The sequence below is a fragment of the Pan paniscus genome, chromosome 21 (genome assembly GCF_029289425.2).
Source record: "Pan paniscus chromosome 21, NHGRI_mPanPan1-v2.0_pri, whole genome shotgun sequence".
Taxonomy (NCBI): Eukaryota; Metazoa; Chordata; class Mammalia; order Primates; family Hominidae; genus Pan; species Pan paniscus.
In genome coordinates, this window is record NC_073270.2 from 64758544 (window position 1) to 64773103 (window position 14560).

The 14560-nt window shown below is 57.0% G+C and overlaps 1 protein-coding gene across 1 annotated transcript; it reads right to left on the bottom strand.

Moving 5' to 3' along the window:
• Positions 1 to 42: 42 nt before the first annotated feature.
• On the bottom strand, positions 43 to 12155 carry CTSZ (cathepsin Z). The gene is made up of 6 exons (XM_003810802.6): positions 11819 to 12155; positions 11155 to 11318; positions 6288 to 6467; positions 2444 to 2594; positions 1488 to 1650; positions 43 to 615 (listed from the first exon to the last, which is right to left on the bottom strand). Exons 1-6 carry the CDS (start codon positions 11959 to 11961, stop codon positions 505 to 507), a joined length of 912 nt encoding a protein of 303 aa, XP_003810850.1. The 5' UTR covers positions 11962 to 12155; the 3' UTR covers positions 43 to 504.
• Between the last annotated feature and the right edge of the window lie 2405 nt (positions 12156 to 14560).

Below are 14560 nucleotides of genomic sequence, written 5' to 3' on the forward strand. Positions count from 1 at the left end.
ACATTGTTTCTGTGTGTGAATAAGGCACGGGCAGCCTCAGTCTCGTGCGGAGCCAGATACTTTATTCATCACTTGGGCGATTTGAAACTGCCAACTCCCTCCCTCCCTCCCCCACCCTTGATTCTAAAGTGACATAAGAATGGTGATAAGTCTGAACTCTTTCACCTCTTAAATGCCATATTATTGCCCACAGTTGCCAAATACAAAATATCAAGTCCTCTGCTGAAGAAGACTGAGGTCCCATCGTTTCCTGTGTCGCAGGTCACTTCTTCACCAGGTGGCTGACTGCATCATTGTGAGGCAGAGCCATGCTGTGCAAGTGTCATAAGTCATCCCACTTTCAACTCTCAGGAACACTCGCAGCCAGTACCACGCTGTCCTCGCCATCCAATATTGATAGCCACCCCCGTTCCTGCCAGCCAGCCTGGCACACATAACCATAGGATCCCCTCTGGTCATGGCTCACCATGCCTTTTCTTAAACTGCGCTTCTAGTGACATGGCCTTAAACGATGGGGTCCCCAAATGTACAGTGCTCCTCGATGGCAAGGTTGTATCTGGCGCCCTTCCCATCCTTATAGGTGCTGGTCACGATCCTCAGCCAGCCTCTCTCGCCCTGTGAGAAGTGGGATCGCGCGTCAGCCCATCTGCAGCCGTCTCCCGCTCCCCTTGCTGCGGTCAGCCCCCTGCTTTCTGCCTCCATCTCTCAGGCCAGCCTTGGGGGATCCAGACAGCCCACTCAGCTGCCCCTCAGCTTTCCCATGACCCCTGTTCTGAAATACCTTTTGTGAAACATTTCACTTGGTTAATGTTTAACATGAGGGCCCTCTATGCCAGAAGTGAATTCATCTCACAAAACATGTTGACTCTAGACTGCTGCCTCCTCCAGCTACTACTACCCCCATTAGTCACCTAGTAAAAAATGACGACATTTCATCACCTGCACATGAACCGCTTTCCCCCCATTTCTTAATCATGAATTTCTGTGTCTTAAATTATTAATGGCTAAGACTAGGTCTGGCAGTTAATTTCTCTCTCCTGGATTTTTGGCCCAACTCGAGTATTTTTGAAAAACCGACACAGTATTTTAGGGGAGCCCAAAAACCATGATAGGAAAAAGAATGAGCTGGTTGTAAAGGAAGAGGGTGGCAGAGCCCCTCTCCAGCAGTGCTCACAGGGACTTCCCCAGCGCACCAGGCACCATCTGGAGACAGTTTTGGTCACACTGGGATTGCGGGGAGTCACCTAGTGGGTGGAGGGGCCAGGGATGCTGCTGAACACCCGAAGTGCACAGGATGGCGGCAGCCGCGCATGTCAGAGAAGGGTCTGGCCCCAAAAGCCACTCGCGCGGTGGCTGAGACAGTTGGAGCAAGGAACCCTCTGTCAAGGCCCCAGTTTTCAGCTAAACGTCAACAGAACCATTCAAGCAAGAGGAGTACCAGGACGTTTTTTTCTAGGAATGACCTTAAGAAAATGAAAACATCTTACCCATGGTTCACCCCATGAATTCCGGACAATCCAGTACTCAGTCCCATCACTGATGCCCCACCCAGCCACGGAAACGACATGGTTTATATATGTGGTGTCCTGGTATTCGGCATAGATGCCTCCGGTGTAGTTAGCCAGTCTTTCTGTTGCCATTATTCCACAGCTGAGAGCAAGCAGTTAAAGAATTACCACTTTAAATTGAGAGAATTTACCGTCATTAGAAATAATCTGATATGGCTGGGCGCCGTGGCTCACGCCTGTAATTCCAGCACTTTGGGAGGCCGAGGCAGGTGGATCGCTTGAGTCCAAGAATTCAAGACCAGCCTGGGCAAGATGGCGAAACCCCACCTCTACAGAAAATACAAAAATTAGCTGGGTGTGGTGGTGTGCGCCAGTAGTCCCAGCTACTCGGTGGAGGGGGCTGAGGCGGGAGGATAGCTTGAGCCCGGGCGGTCAAGGCTGCAGTGAGCCAAGATCATACCACTGCACTCCAGCCTGGGTGACAGAGTGAGACTGTTTCAAAAAAAAAAAAAAAAAATCTGATATGACAAAAAAGTGTAAACCCGACTCAGGTAGTGTATATCTGACGGTTCTGGATAAACTTCTGTTGTTATTCACATAGTGTCTTCCCTGCTGAAACTGCCCCCTCGGTACAGCTTGGAGCGTCTCATCCGCATTCCGCACAACCATCCATAGGGGCAGACTTGCTATCAGCTGAGTGTTAACTCTGAGAAAACTGAAGTTCTTAGAGGGGAAATGATGTGGCTGTCTCGAGCCTACTGAGTACAACTGGCCAGAAGGAAAGTGGCGAAGGACAGAGGTGCCTACATGAGCACCGACATGAGCCCACACTGGCGCTGTCACCGCGGATCTCTCCTCACCCGCGGGACCTTTCCTCACCCGCGGGACCTTTCCTCACCCGCAAACCTCTCTTCGCCCGCGGGACCTCTCCTTACCTGATGGGACCATTTGCGTAGATTTCTGCCATCATCTTCTCCCTCCCAGAGAGGGAGCCGTAGTCTCCCACCCTCCAGAGGGTGTAGTTCCGGATGGCATGGCACTCTTTGAATTCATTGCATGTCCCACATTGGTTAAACTTGTCACACTCTGGGGGAGAGCAAGAAAAGTCAGCATGAGGCCGTCTCCTCATCAACCCACTGACAAAGAAGCCCGCCAAGCCCACTCTCCACTCTCATCATGCAGCCTACCACTCAGCAGCTAAGAACCGAAATCATCTTGCTATTAGGTGCTGCTTAATGACGCTCTTCTTTCAGCTGCCAGGGAGTTATGAAAAGCCCTTCCCCAGGCCTTGGCAGAGAAGAAAAGAGACAGACATTAATTAGCACATAGTAGGCACCCAGGAGTTCGCCTTTTTCCTCTAATGGCTGGAGAAGGACCTTTCCACAATACTTTCCAGCTGAAAATGGAGCATAATCAAATGATTAGCACTTAATAAAATGTCTCTATTGCTGGCTGGTGAATAAATAGGCCAATACTTTGGGTAACAACAACCACAAAAAAGCATTTTCTTCTGTGCCCACGCTGAGGGGACCAAAAAAAAAAATTCTGGTTATTTCGACTTAAGAGGTTATCAAGAATTAGGCTTAAAAAATAAAATAAAGAGGGCCAGGCGCCTGTAATCCCAGCTCTTTGGGAGGCCGAGGTGGGTGGATCACCTGAGGTCAGGAGTTTGAGACCAGCCTGGCCAACATGGTGAAACCCCCGTCTCTACTAATAAAGTACAAAAATTAGCTGGGTGTGGTGGCGGATGCCTGTAATCCCAGCTACTCAGTGGAGGCTGAGGCAGGAGAATCGCTTGAACCCGGGAGGCAGAGGTTGCAGTGAGCCAAGATCGCACCATTGCACTCCAGCCTGAGCGACAAGAGCGAGACTCCGTCTCAAAAAAAAAAAGAAAGAAAAGAAAGGACAGGCGTGGTGGCTCACACCTGTAATCCCAGCACTTTGGGAGGCCAAGGCAGGAGGATGGCTTGATGCCAGTAGTCTTGAGACCAGCCTGGACAACAGAGCGAGACCTCATCTCTACAGAAAAAAAATTTTATAAATTAATTAAAAAAAAAAAAAGTACAGCTCTCGGTTTTGCAAGGCTCAGAGTCACTGTGTTCCCACTTTTCACTCCATCCACACGGCGGCCCTCGGCCTGCCATTCGCTGCTTTGGCGCGACCTGTCTGTCATAGTTACACATCTGTCGGGATTCCTCCCCCAGGAACATGAGCACCTTGAGGCTCAGACACTGGTTCAATTTGTTCCTTGCACACCAAGTGCCCAGTGCCCAGTACTACGGGAAAATGGTGGATGTGTGGCCACACTTTTGCTAACACTACAAAGCCGACTATTTATCGCAATCAGGTTTTTTTATTCTTTTCTTTTCTTTGTTTTTTGGAGACAGAGTCTCACTCTGTCACCCAGGCTGGAGTTCAGTGGTATGATCCTGGCTCACTGCAACTTCTGCCTCCTGGGTTCAAGTGATTCTCCTGCCTTAGCCTCCTGAGTAGCTGGGATTACAGGCGCATGCCACCACGCTCGGCTATTTTTTGTATTTTTAGTAGGGACAGGGTTTTACCATGTTGGCCAGTCTGGTCTCGAACTCCTGGTCTCAAGTGATCCGCCCGCCTCAGCCTCCCAAAGTGCTGGGATTACAGGTGTGAGCCACCGCGGTCACCAGTCACACAATCAGGTTTCTGATGAGCTCCATCTGCTCCTGTCAGGCTGGGTGGGTTGGAGGGGACTGGCCTCGGCTGGGCGAGAGCAGTTTGGCGTGGAGTGGGCGTGGCCCTGGAGACCACCTGATACCTGCTTCCTGCTTCCAGAGCCATCTGATAGCCCTTCCCTCTGCGCCTTCATCTGTCCCCCTTCTCGAAGGACTCACTCAGCCAGTCCAGGAGAATTCTTTCTGGCTGAACAATAAGGCCTGAGAGGCAAGGCAAGGGAGCCCCGTTGGCAGAGGGTGGTGCCCAGAGGACCTTCTGCCAGTTCAGAGTGCACAGGGCGCTGGGGCCAGCCTATATAGCCTGGGGCAGGGGTGGAGGCAGCAAAGCAAGCAGCTGCTGGGCTTTCCCAGCTCTCTGCTCTGGCTGTGAGGGAGATCTGAGTCAGGTGGCTTAAAACTACCAGTTATGGCCGGGCGCGGTGGCTCACACCTGTAATCCCAGCACTTTGGGAGGCCGAGGCGGCATATCACGAGGTCAGGAGATCAAGACCATCCTGGTTAACACAGTGAAATCCCGTCTCTACTAAAAATACAAAAAATTAGCCGGGCGCGGTGGCGGGCACCTGTAGTCCCAGCTACTCGGGAGGCTGAGGCAGGAGAGTGGCGTGAACCCAGGAGGCGGAGCTTGCAGTGAGCCGAGATCGCGCCACTGCAGTCCTGCCTGGGCGAAAGAGCGAGACTCCGTCTCAAAAAAAAAAAAACAAACTACCAGTTATGGCCGGGCGCAGCAGCTCATGCCTGTAATCCCACCATTTTGGGAGGCCAAGGCAGGTGGATGACTTGAGGTTGGGAGTTTAAGACCAGCCTGAACAACATGGAGAAACCTCGTCTCTACTAAAAAATACAAAAGTAGCTGGGCGTGGTGGCGCATGCCTGTAATCCCAGCTACTCAGGAGGCTGAGGCAGGAGAATCACTCAAACCCGGGAGGCGGAGGTTGCAGTGAGCAGAGATTGTGCCATTGCACTCCAGCCTGGGCAACAAGAGCAAAACTCCCTCTCAAAAACAAACAAACAAACAAAACCTACCAATTATGGGATTAGGGTCTGGACTTTTCTTTCCTTCTGTTTCCAATGGGAGCAGCCTGAAAGGAATGTGCCAGCTCTAGGGATTCCAGGCTAGCTTGGGTCTGCTCATCCACACAGCACCCCCTTGGCCATAGCCGCACCTGAATGTGGGGGACCTGGGCCCTGGGTCACCAGAACAGGAACCAAGCCAATGGCTCCTTCCAGTTTGGGGCAGCACCTCCCCACCTGCTCTCCACCAAAGCTCCTGGAAAATGAACCCTCCCTCCACAAGGCCCCCTACACCTCTCCCCTACAAAGGCCCAAAAAGCCACTAAAATGCCAGCATGTCAACTCAAACACCACATTCAGGCCCAGCCAAAGGGGCACAGGAGCAAGACACTCTTCCACGAGGCTGGAGACATGAGGACAGGGCCGGTATTTTTTTTTTTTTGAGCCATAGTCTTGCTCTGTTACCCAGGCTAGAGTGCAGTGGCGCGATCTTGGCTCACTGCAACCTCTGCCTCCCGGGTCAAGCAATGCTCCTGCCTCAGCTGCCCAAGTAGCTGGGATTACAGGTGTGCACCACCACACCCAGCTAATTTTTGTGCTTTTGGTAGGGACGGGATTTCACCGTGTTGGCCAGGCTGGTCTTGAACTCCTGACCCCCAGTGATCTGCCTGTCTCGGCCTCCCAAAGTGCTGAGATTACAGGCATGAGCCACTGCGCGTGGCCAAGGATGCTCTTCAGACCGCTCCTGCAGCAGGCTTTTTCGTTGGGCTTCTCAACAGGGACTACGGGGTCCAGTTTTCTGATCCCCAGCCCGAGCGGGTGCAAGATAGCAGAGGGGGCTTCTGCAGGGAGAGGCTGGAGCTGGCACTGGGAACACTACCCCTCATGGTCAAGAGCACCAGCGCCCCTGGGGGCTGCAACCTCTGCCCTCCCGCAGCTCCCCAGCCACCAGCCAATGTGAGGAGCACGGGGTCAGGCTGGGTCCTCAGCCACGAGTGCCCGTGGAAGAGGGAGTGGAGGGCAGGAGGGTGGAGTGGGGGCACGGGCAGCAGCCTACCCTGGTCCTTGGCCTGGTAGTTGTTGCAGGTCTCGTCAGGGATGCCGTGCTGGTGGGCGTAGTCCCACACGGACAGGTCATTACCCCCTTCACAGGAGCCAGCGTTACCGCAGTCGATGACGTTCTGCACGGACAGGAGGGTGGAGGGCCACGCTCCCTTCCTCTTGATGTTGATCCGATCTGCAACAGTCAGCACCCGCCGGTCAGCACTCACCTACTCTCCACCCACTTCCCCGAACGGACCTGGACGCCTCGGGCGGGATGCAGGCGCTGCCCAGCCTGGCCTGCCTTCAGCTCTGCCCAGCTGCCTGTGTCTCCTTCTCCCTGCTGACCTCTTCATGGAGGTCTCCGCTCAGACGTCGCTCTGCAGAGAGGCCTCTCCTGGCCTTCTTTGGGCACTGTCCTGTCTGCCACACCTCCCACTACAAATGCCATGAGAGCAGGGCCAGGGCCAGGCGGTCACCAGCATCTGGCCCTGCAGACACCTGAGAAGTGCCTGCTGAATGAAGGGCTGAATGGACAGAGACTCAGCCACCCATGGCAAGTGGGCCACACCCCAAAGCCAGCCAGGAGAGACCGTCCCTGCCCTCGTGGACAGGGGGCCAAGGTGTCAGCTCTGTGAACGAGTATAGCCCAGGGAGCCGCACGAGCCCCAGTGAGGGGCCAGATGCGGTCCTGAGGGCTGGGGAAGGCCAGCAGGGACCCAGCCCGGAAGGCACTGGGGGATGCAGAGGGCTCCCAGCGGCTGGCTGACCATGCCCTCACTGCCCAGGTGGCTGGGCTCTAAATCCCAAGGTGCAGCCAGGGACAGCTGAGGGTGGTCACCGAGGGACCTGCTTCCCTTCCCAGGCACAAATGCAATAAAACAGATCCCAGAAGGAAACCCAGGCCCATGTTCAGGGTCATCTCACTCTGCCCTCCCAGGACAATGATTTCACAGCCACACGCCCCTGCACCTGCCTCAGGCCTCATCTCCTGACCCCACCTTCAAGTCGGAACTCTTCCTGCAGCCTCACCTGTCCCTCCCCCAGGGCACAATGAGCAGGGGGTCCCTCTGCCCATTGGCAGCCCCCTCTGGACCTGCACATCCCCTCCATCTCTTGTCACCTTCCAGACTCTCCCACACTGCCCCACAGTCCGCTCCTCCACCTGGCCTCCTCCCGGTCGCCCAGCCAGGGGCCTTCTGGAACTGTCCCTGCCCTGGTGACTTTGCTTCATGCATCACTGAAAAGTCCCAAAGCAGACCTCCATCCTGCCGCCACCCAGCCTGCCCATGCTCTGCACCCCACACCCTCTTCCTGGAGCAGCCGGTGGCTGGTTTGTCCCCTCCCACCTGACCGGCCCACCCTAGGTTCCATCCTGTTTCCTCCCAAGGACTTGGCTCCCTCCAGCTTTCCTTCTCCCTGCTCCCTTGTCAGCTATGCCCCCTCTAAGCAGATCTGCACACCCCAAACTTGCCTTTCTCACAACAACAGGGGAAGCCCCCGGCCCCTCCCACTCACTATCACGGTTTTCTGCTTTACTCAATGGTTTGAGACAGTGCCCCGACCCCTACTGCCCCGCTCCTCTTCAGCCCTTTCTCTCTTGCTAAAGGTCACTTCTCCACTGTCATCCGAGCTGACCACTCTCCGGCAGCAGTCAGCACAGCGGTCGCTCCATCCTTCTGGAAGCACCTCCTGCCTGGGCTTCTGGAGTTCCACTTGGCAGTGCAGGGCGTCCCATGGCCTGCCCCCGAGCCCTATCCTTCTATGCCCCACCCAACCCGTCGACAGCAGTCCTGGCCCAGAGGCAGAGCTCGGATGGATGAGCAGTTTCGGTTCTGGCCTCTCCGTCTACTCCTGCCTGAAGCATCTGGACCCGGCCTAACCAGCTCACTGAGGTATGCACAAGCTTCTCCCACGGCCAAACTCAATCCTTCATCCCACCAGCCCCATCTGGGAATGGGCTTATTACTCACACCCAACTGTGGGCTAACACAAGTGTCCTGAATACGTTTAACGCAGACAAAGCCAAGCCAGGGTGTGCAGGAGGTTGGGTGTGTCAAACACATTTTCCACTCACGGTGTTTTCAACTTACGAGGGGGTTGTCGGGACATGACCCCACGGTTAAGTCAAGGAGCATCTGTAACTGTGCAAAGTCTACAGCACCATGAAGAAAAATAAATCCGGGAGATAATTCAGGAAGTGGGGTGTCATATGCATAGGGTGGCTGAGGAAGACCCCGCTGAGGTGACATCCATAGGAGGGAGGGAGGGAGCCATGGGACCTCAGGGAGAGAGGAGGTGCCTGGTGGGAGAAGCTACCTCCCTGCTCCACTCTCTGCAGGAGCAGGGGAGGAAGGGGGGACTGGGAGGGAGCCCGATGGTGAAGGCTCTTGAAGGCCAGAGGGTTCTGTCTTTTATCTGAGTGGAATCCTGAGAGGGTTTCAAGCCAAAGAACATGTTCTGATGGGTTGTCACAGGCTCACTGTGGCCGCAGGGGCAGAGGCCAGGAGACCAGTGAGGGCAGTCGGCAGTGGGGCGGTGTGGCTTAGACCTGGAGGAGGTGGTGGGCGGTGCGTGATTTCTGCATCTGCTTCGAAGGTAGAACCGACAAGACTTGTGGGTGGATTATATGAGGGACAGAAAACAGAGGAGTCGGGTACCAGTCCAGGCTTTTGCCTGCATAGCCGGAAGGACAGCCAGGGAGGACTGGGGAAGAAATGGGCTGTCAGGTGACAGTAGTGGAAGGAGCCATCCAGACCTGAAGGTCTGAGGCTGGAGGCGTCAGGTGACCGGGCCAGCGGGGGAGTGGGCAGGTGGATGTCAAGCTGAGTTCAGGTGAAGGGTTGGTCCTGGGGAAGCTGACACTCAGAACTCTGAGGAGCAGACAGCTGGGGAGAGGGGAAGGAGTGGCCAGGGAGGTGGAGGCGGGCAGTATGGTGCAGGAGAAGGAAGCATCCTGGGGAGACGTGATCAGGAGAATGCTTCACGGTGGGCCCCAGGTGGCAGTGGAAAGAACAGTGCCGGTGGAGTGGCAGAGGTGGGACTGAGGCTGGAGTGGGTTCAAGGGTAGAGAAGAGGAAGTGGAGGGACTCCAGATACTTCCCTAGGGAGCCCAGAATTGGGGCGGGGTGGGGCCAGGGGCTTTGTGTTCCTTTTTTCCAGGTGGGAGAGCTTCCCTGAGTGGGAAGGGACGGGCTCAGTGAGGGGACAAGACATGTGATCCTGGGGGAGAGGAGGGAAGACAAATGGAGGACCTGCTGCCTTGGCTGGCAAATGGCCAGGGCCCCGTGGAAGTCCCCTTCTGGTGGCTTCTATTCCTCAGTGAAAGAGGAAGCGAGTGCCTGGGCCTGGGTGCGCTGAGAAGGAGGTTTCAGGAGAAAGTGGGGTGCAGCAGTCATCCGCCCAGAGAGAGTCCCCTGGGGAAATGCGGCAGGGCTGACCCCTGGCCAGGGTCCCGCATCCATCTGAAAGCCATCTCCTTCCTACCCGCAGTCCTTCACAGACGTACATCTTGTCACCTGACTCCCTCTCAAAGAGTTCAAGGCTTCCCACAGGCACCTGGTGACCTTTCTATCCTCCCCTCACCCTCACCCCACCCTCAAAGGCTCTTTCACTTCCTCAGCGGGTGCCAGGCCTGGACACTTCCCCTAGACTCTGCCCAGTCCTCTGCCTCTAGCCCCACCCACACCCTGCAGCCCGCCCAAGGTCTCCCAGACCTTCCAGCTCCATCCACATCAAAGGGACCTTTGAACGGTCAGAAGAGTGTTCCAGCCCCCGGGGGAGACGCCACGGATGCCACAGCTTCAGCTGGCTGGCTCTGGGGTCCAGACCCTACCCCCAGAGCAAGAACCCCTCATTCACAAGACTGAGCCCATCAGACATCCTGGCACAAAGCCCAGGCTTCCGGGCTCAAATCTCAGCTGTCACTCACACTATGCTCAAGCCTCCCCATCTCTCTGCAAAAAGCCTGCTTCTTCATCTGCAAACTGGAAGCAATCATGGCATTGAGGAGGCGTCAGTGAGATGGAGCACACGCAAACGCATGTCCCCCAGCCTTGGCCCACAGCGGCAGCCACACTGTAGTCTATCCTTTTCACATGGGTGTACAGCAGGCCTGACCCATGAGGACCAAGGCCAGGGAAGAGGCAATAGCACCACAGTGCTCATGGGCCAAACTCCCAGGCCACGCAAGTCCCATCTCCAGGGGAAATCCAGGCTCCTGGACCCTGTGCTGTGACTGGAGAGGGGATAGCAGAGTCCCTTCCAAATGCTGTGGGGTGGGCCTGGGGCTGGTTTGCAGCTGTCCCTTCTCCCGCCTTCTCTCCCAAAGCAGGGTGCAGCAGCCTTGTTGATAGGGAGGGCCTCAGTTTCCCCTTCCTCTTTGCTAAGAGCCTCCCTACCCTACTCCTGCCAAAAGCCTAAGATAGAAACCCACCAGGCTGGAGGTAGTGACCAGGTTAGGCCATGGGCTGTAGCCAACTAGCCTCACCCAATATTCCAAGCCCAGGACAGGCTTTCATCTGTGCTGAGAAGCAGTTTACTTCTGTATCCTCAAATACAGCCTGGGGACTCAGTGATTTTGCATTTCTGTTTCTATCCCAATGGCTGAGGTCACAAGCTTTGGGGGAGAGAGGGCACCTGGCAGCCACTTGTCACTGGGATTCAGTCCTAGTCCTGCCTATCACCCAAAAGCCCCAGAATGACCCAGCTTGGGTCACCTCAGCAGAGGGCAAAGGCCCGCGCTCCTCGGCCTTAGCACCCCAGCCCAGGCTGACCTGGCCTTGAATCACAGGCCCCTGGAACCGCGGGCTGAGCTGCCTGGGCCTATAAAGAGGCAGCCGGGATGGGCTTTCCTGGCCCACAGTCAAAGGGCGGCCACTCACCCGCCATAGCGCTGGTGCTGGCGTGGGCCCAGCAGGAGCCGCAGTATTGGGGGATGTGCTGGTTCCGGGTGATGCTGGCATAGTTGACACCATCCACATTGCGCCAGTCCCAGCTCTTGGGCAGATCCGCTGGGGACAGGTACTCATGAGGCCGCGGGTATGTGCTGGGAAGAGATCATCCCCACCCAGATCGGTGCTGGGGCTCCCGGGGGCCGTGGGCCCAGGAAGCTCTCAGTAGGGCCCTCCCGCCTTTCCCAACACCTGAGGGCATGGGAGTGGGGCCACAATCACCAGAGGTGAGCCAGGCGTGGGCCCACCTCACACTAGGAGGCTCCAGCGCTCTCAGAATGTGAAGGAGGCAGGGCACCCCCGAAAGGAGGGAACCGGGTTGCTCCCCCAGCCATGCCGCGCCGTAAGGGCCACCCCCAGAGGCCGAGGAGGTGGGGCTGGCCTGGCTTTCTGGCCAGGTGGGGCTTGTCCAACCCCACAAACATCAGGGCTCACCCTGGATGTGGAAGAGAAGGAGCGACCCCCAAAACGAAGCGGCTGGATCTGACCTTCCAAGGCCTGTTGGCGACGCAGGGCCCCCAGGAGGCAGAGCGCGCGCCTGGCCCGGGCGATGGGCCTCCCGTCCCCCCAGGGCTGCCTCCCCGCCGGTGCCCACCTGCGCCCCAGCGGAGCCAGCCCGTCCCCCCGCAGAGGCCGGTAGCAGGTCTGTCCCCGGCGGAAGTAGAGGCCGCCCTGCGCCGCGCCCGCCAGCAGCACGAGCAGCAGAAGCGGCCGCCACCCTGGCCCGCGCCTCGCCATGGCCCCGCGCCGGCTCCTGGGTCCCGCTCCGGATCCCGCTCCGAGTCCCAGATCCCGCGCCGGGTCCCAGATACCGCGCCGGCTCCCGCTCTGGATCCCGCCCCGGCCTCGGCCTCGGCCCAGCACCCGGCCGACCCCGCACTTTGGGCCCCTGCCCCGCCCGGCCCTTAAGGCTGCGGCGGCCAGGCCGGGACACTCCCCCGGGGCGGGGCTGTCCCATCGCTGCTCCTGCCCCGCCCGGTGACCTCTGCCCTCCCCGCCCGGCTCCGCGCCCCGCTCCCTCCCTGGCTCCGGGGCACCTGAACTCGCGGGCCAGGCGCGAGGTCGCCGGGCAGACCCCAAGCCTGACCCCGCCGCCGGCCGCCGCCCTGAGCGCGGGACTGTCCAGCTGGACTCATTTGCCGGGGTTCCTGGCTTCGGGGTGGGGGGCCGCAGGCTCATGGGCCCCCTTGGCCCTGCATTCCTGGGGCCCTGAGCCCTGGGGAGAGGCCCCCAGCCTCACATCTGGGCCCAGGCCTCCCCTAGGAAGGGATCCTGGGATGCGGCCACCGCCCCCAAAGAAGGGTCCCCGCGCCTGGCTTTCTAAACCCCTTTTCCCAAAGGCCCAGGCCCTTTCGGGGGGACGGTTCCCTTTTGCAGAGAAGGAAGGAGGGATCCTTCTAGAAAATGCCCCAAAGGAAAATTCCACTTGGCGCAGGCATCAGGAGTTATTCAATGTGACTTCCAAAGACGCCTTGGAAAGGTTTTCTGCTAACGCAACTCTTCTTAGTCAAATGAGGAACCAAAAGCAGAAGTGGCCCCCCAGGACGTGGTTTTGTAACTGGAGGAGGGCTCCTCGCTCCCTGCGGCCCCTCTGTTTGTCATGGCCCTTGGGCCCACACCATGGCCTTCTTCTCTGGTAAGAACAGGGCCCGGCGTTCTGGGCTGCGGCCTGACAGGCCCTTGCTGGGGGCCCTTGGCACAGGGCCCACAGATGAGCTTGCCTGACTCTCTCCATACTCAGTGGCACTCACCACATTCCAAGCGTGCCACGTGGGCAAGGGGAAGTCACAGTGGCTGCCTCCTGACTTCCAGAAGCTTCCATGACCATTCCCGGAAGCGCTGAGGTGGCCATGGAATCCCCGCATGACTGTCCGAGTGGAGAGCAAGGCTGGAGAGCTGCTTCGTCAGCCCAGAAGTTTCAGTCCTTGTTCCCCAAAAAGTGGTCACTGAGGCAAAGTGTGGACCCGGGGCTCTCTCTACTGATGTGTCTCTTATTTGTTTGGCAAGTCGCTCATGGAAACCATTAGTGTCCATCAGTCATCAGAAGGCGGGGTGGGGTGGCCATCCTGGGAGAAGTCCCCAAGCTTGAGCTGGCGGTGGGGGTGGGAGCCAGGCCTCCCAACCTCTGGGCATAAAAGGAGTGGAAAGACAATTGCCAAGAGGGGGCTTTCTTCCTCCCATGTCAACCCTCTGGCCTCCCTGACTACAGGAGCTGGGTCCTTGTGAGGAAGAAACCCAGACACAGCTGCCCTTGCCAGGTCATCAGGTGGCATCTACCAAAGCGGCCGGTTTTTGGCTTCTTCTAAAGAAAAAGCTAAGAACTCACAAAATTGTGTGGTAAGAGATATCGTGCCCCTCCCTCCAGGTACCCATAGTTATGATCCAGGTACTATGAAGTCCAACAGCACATTCTACAGCATGAGAAACAAGCCTGGAGAGGGGAGGGCCCCTTGTGCTTGGCCTCTGATGCCTGAGCTGTGATGTCCTGGGCCCTGGTCCCTGAATCTGGGTGAAAAGGCACCCAAGGTGTAAGCTTTTCTTTCCTGTAGCATGGGGAGAGCTGGGGTGCTCTGAAGATGCCCCGAGACTCTCCGAACAGGTCCAGCGCATGTAGACGGTATGACAGGCACGGCCAGCAAGGCAGGCACACGACCCCTGCAGTCACATGAGGCCCTAAGTCCAGAAGTGTAATGCAGAGCTGAACGAGGGGCTCTCCAGGTTCACTGTGCCCTGGGCCCTGCAAATTATGTAGCTGGGTCTGATGACAGCAACCACACCTGCTCCATCACAAGTCCTGTACATCACTCGCTTTCAGCCCAGAGCCTCTGGCAAATCAAACTCACAAACAAGGGTCAGGAGGAGGGGTGAGATGGTCAGGAAGGGGAATAAACATTCACAGTCCTGCTCCCAAATGCTGGCACAAAGCTTAATTTATCTGGGGAGTTCCAAAGAGGAGACTCTCCGGATTTACCCTATTGAAAGTTGGTTAAAGGGAAGGATATTTTTAGGCTGGTAACAAAAAGGACGTCCAAAGTTGACAACTTGTGCCCCCTGGGTTTCCCTAACATAGAAGCAATTCAAGATCAGAATCTGATGGAATAGGGCAGGAAGAGAGGGAGGGAGCCTATCCATTTGAAATCATCATTTACTTTTTTTTTTTGGAGACAGAGTCTCGCTCTGTCACCTGGGCTGGAGTGCAATGGAGCAATATCGGCTCACTGCAACCTCCACCTCCTGGGTTCACGCAATTCTCCTGCCTCAGCCTCCTGAGTAGCTGGGATTACAGGCACACACCATCACACCTGGCTAAGTTTTTGTATTTTTGGTAGAGACAGGG

Coding starts and splice junctions, on each gene's coding strand:
- CTSZ (XM_003810802.6), bottom strand. CDS start 11,961: ATGGCGAGGCGCGGGCCAGGGTGGCGGCCGCTTCTGCTGCTCGTGCTG. Junction 1,651..2,443: donor TACGCAAATGGTCCCATCAG/GTAAGGAGAGGT, acceptor GCTTGCTCTCAG/CTGTGGAATAATGGCAACAG. Junction 616..1,487: donor ATTCATGGGGTGAACCATGG/GTAAGATGTTTT, acceptor CACTTCTCACAG/GGCGAGAGAGGCTGGCTGAG.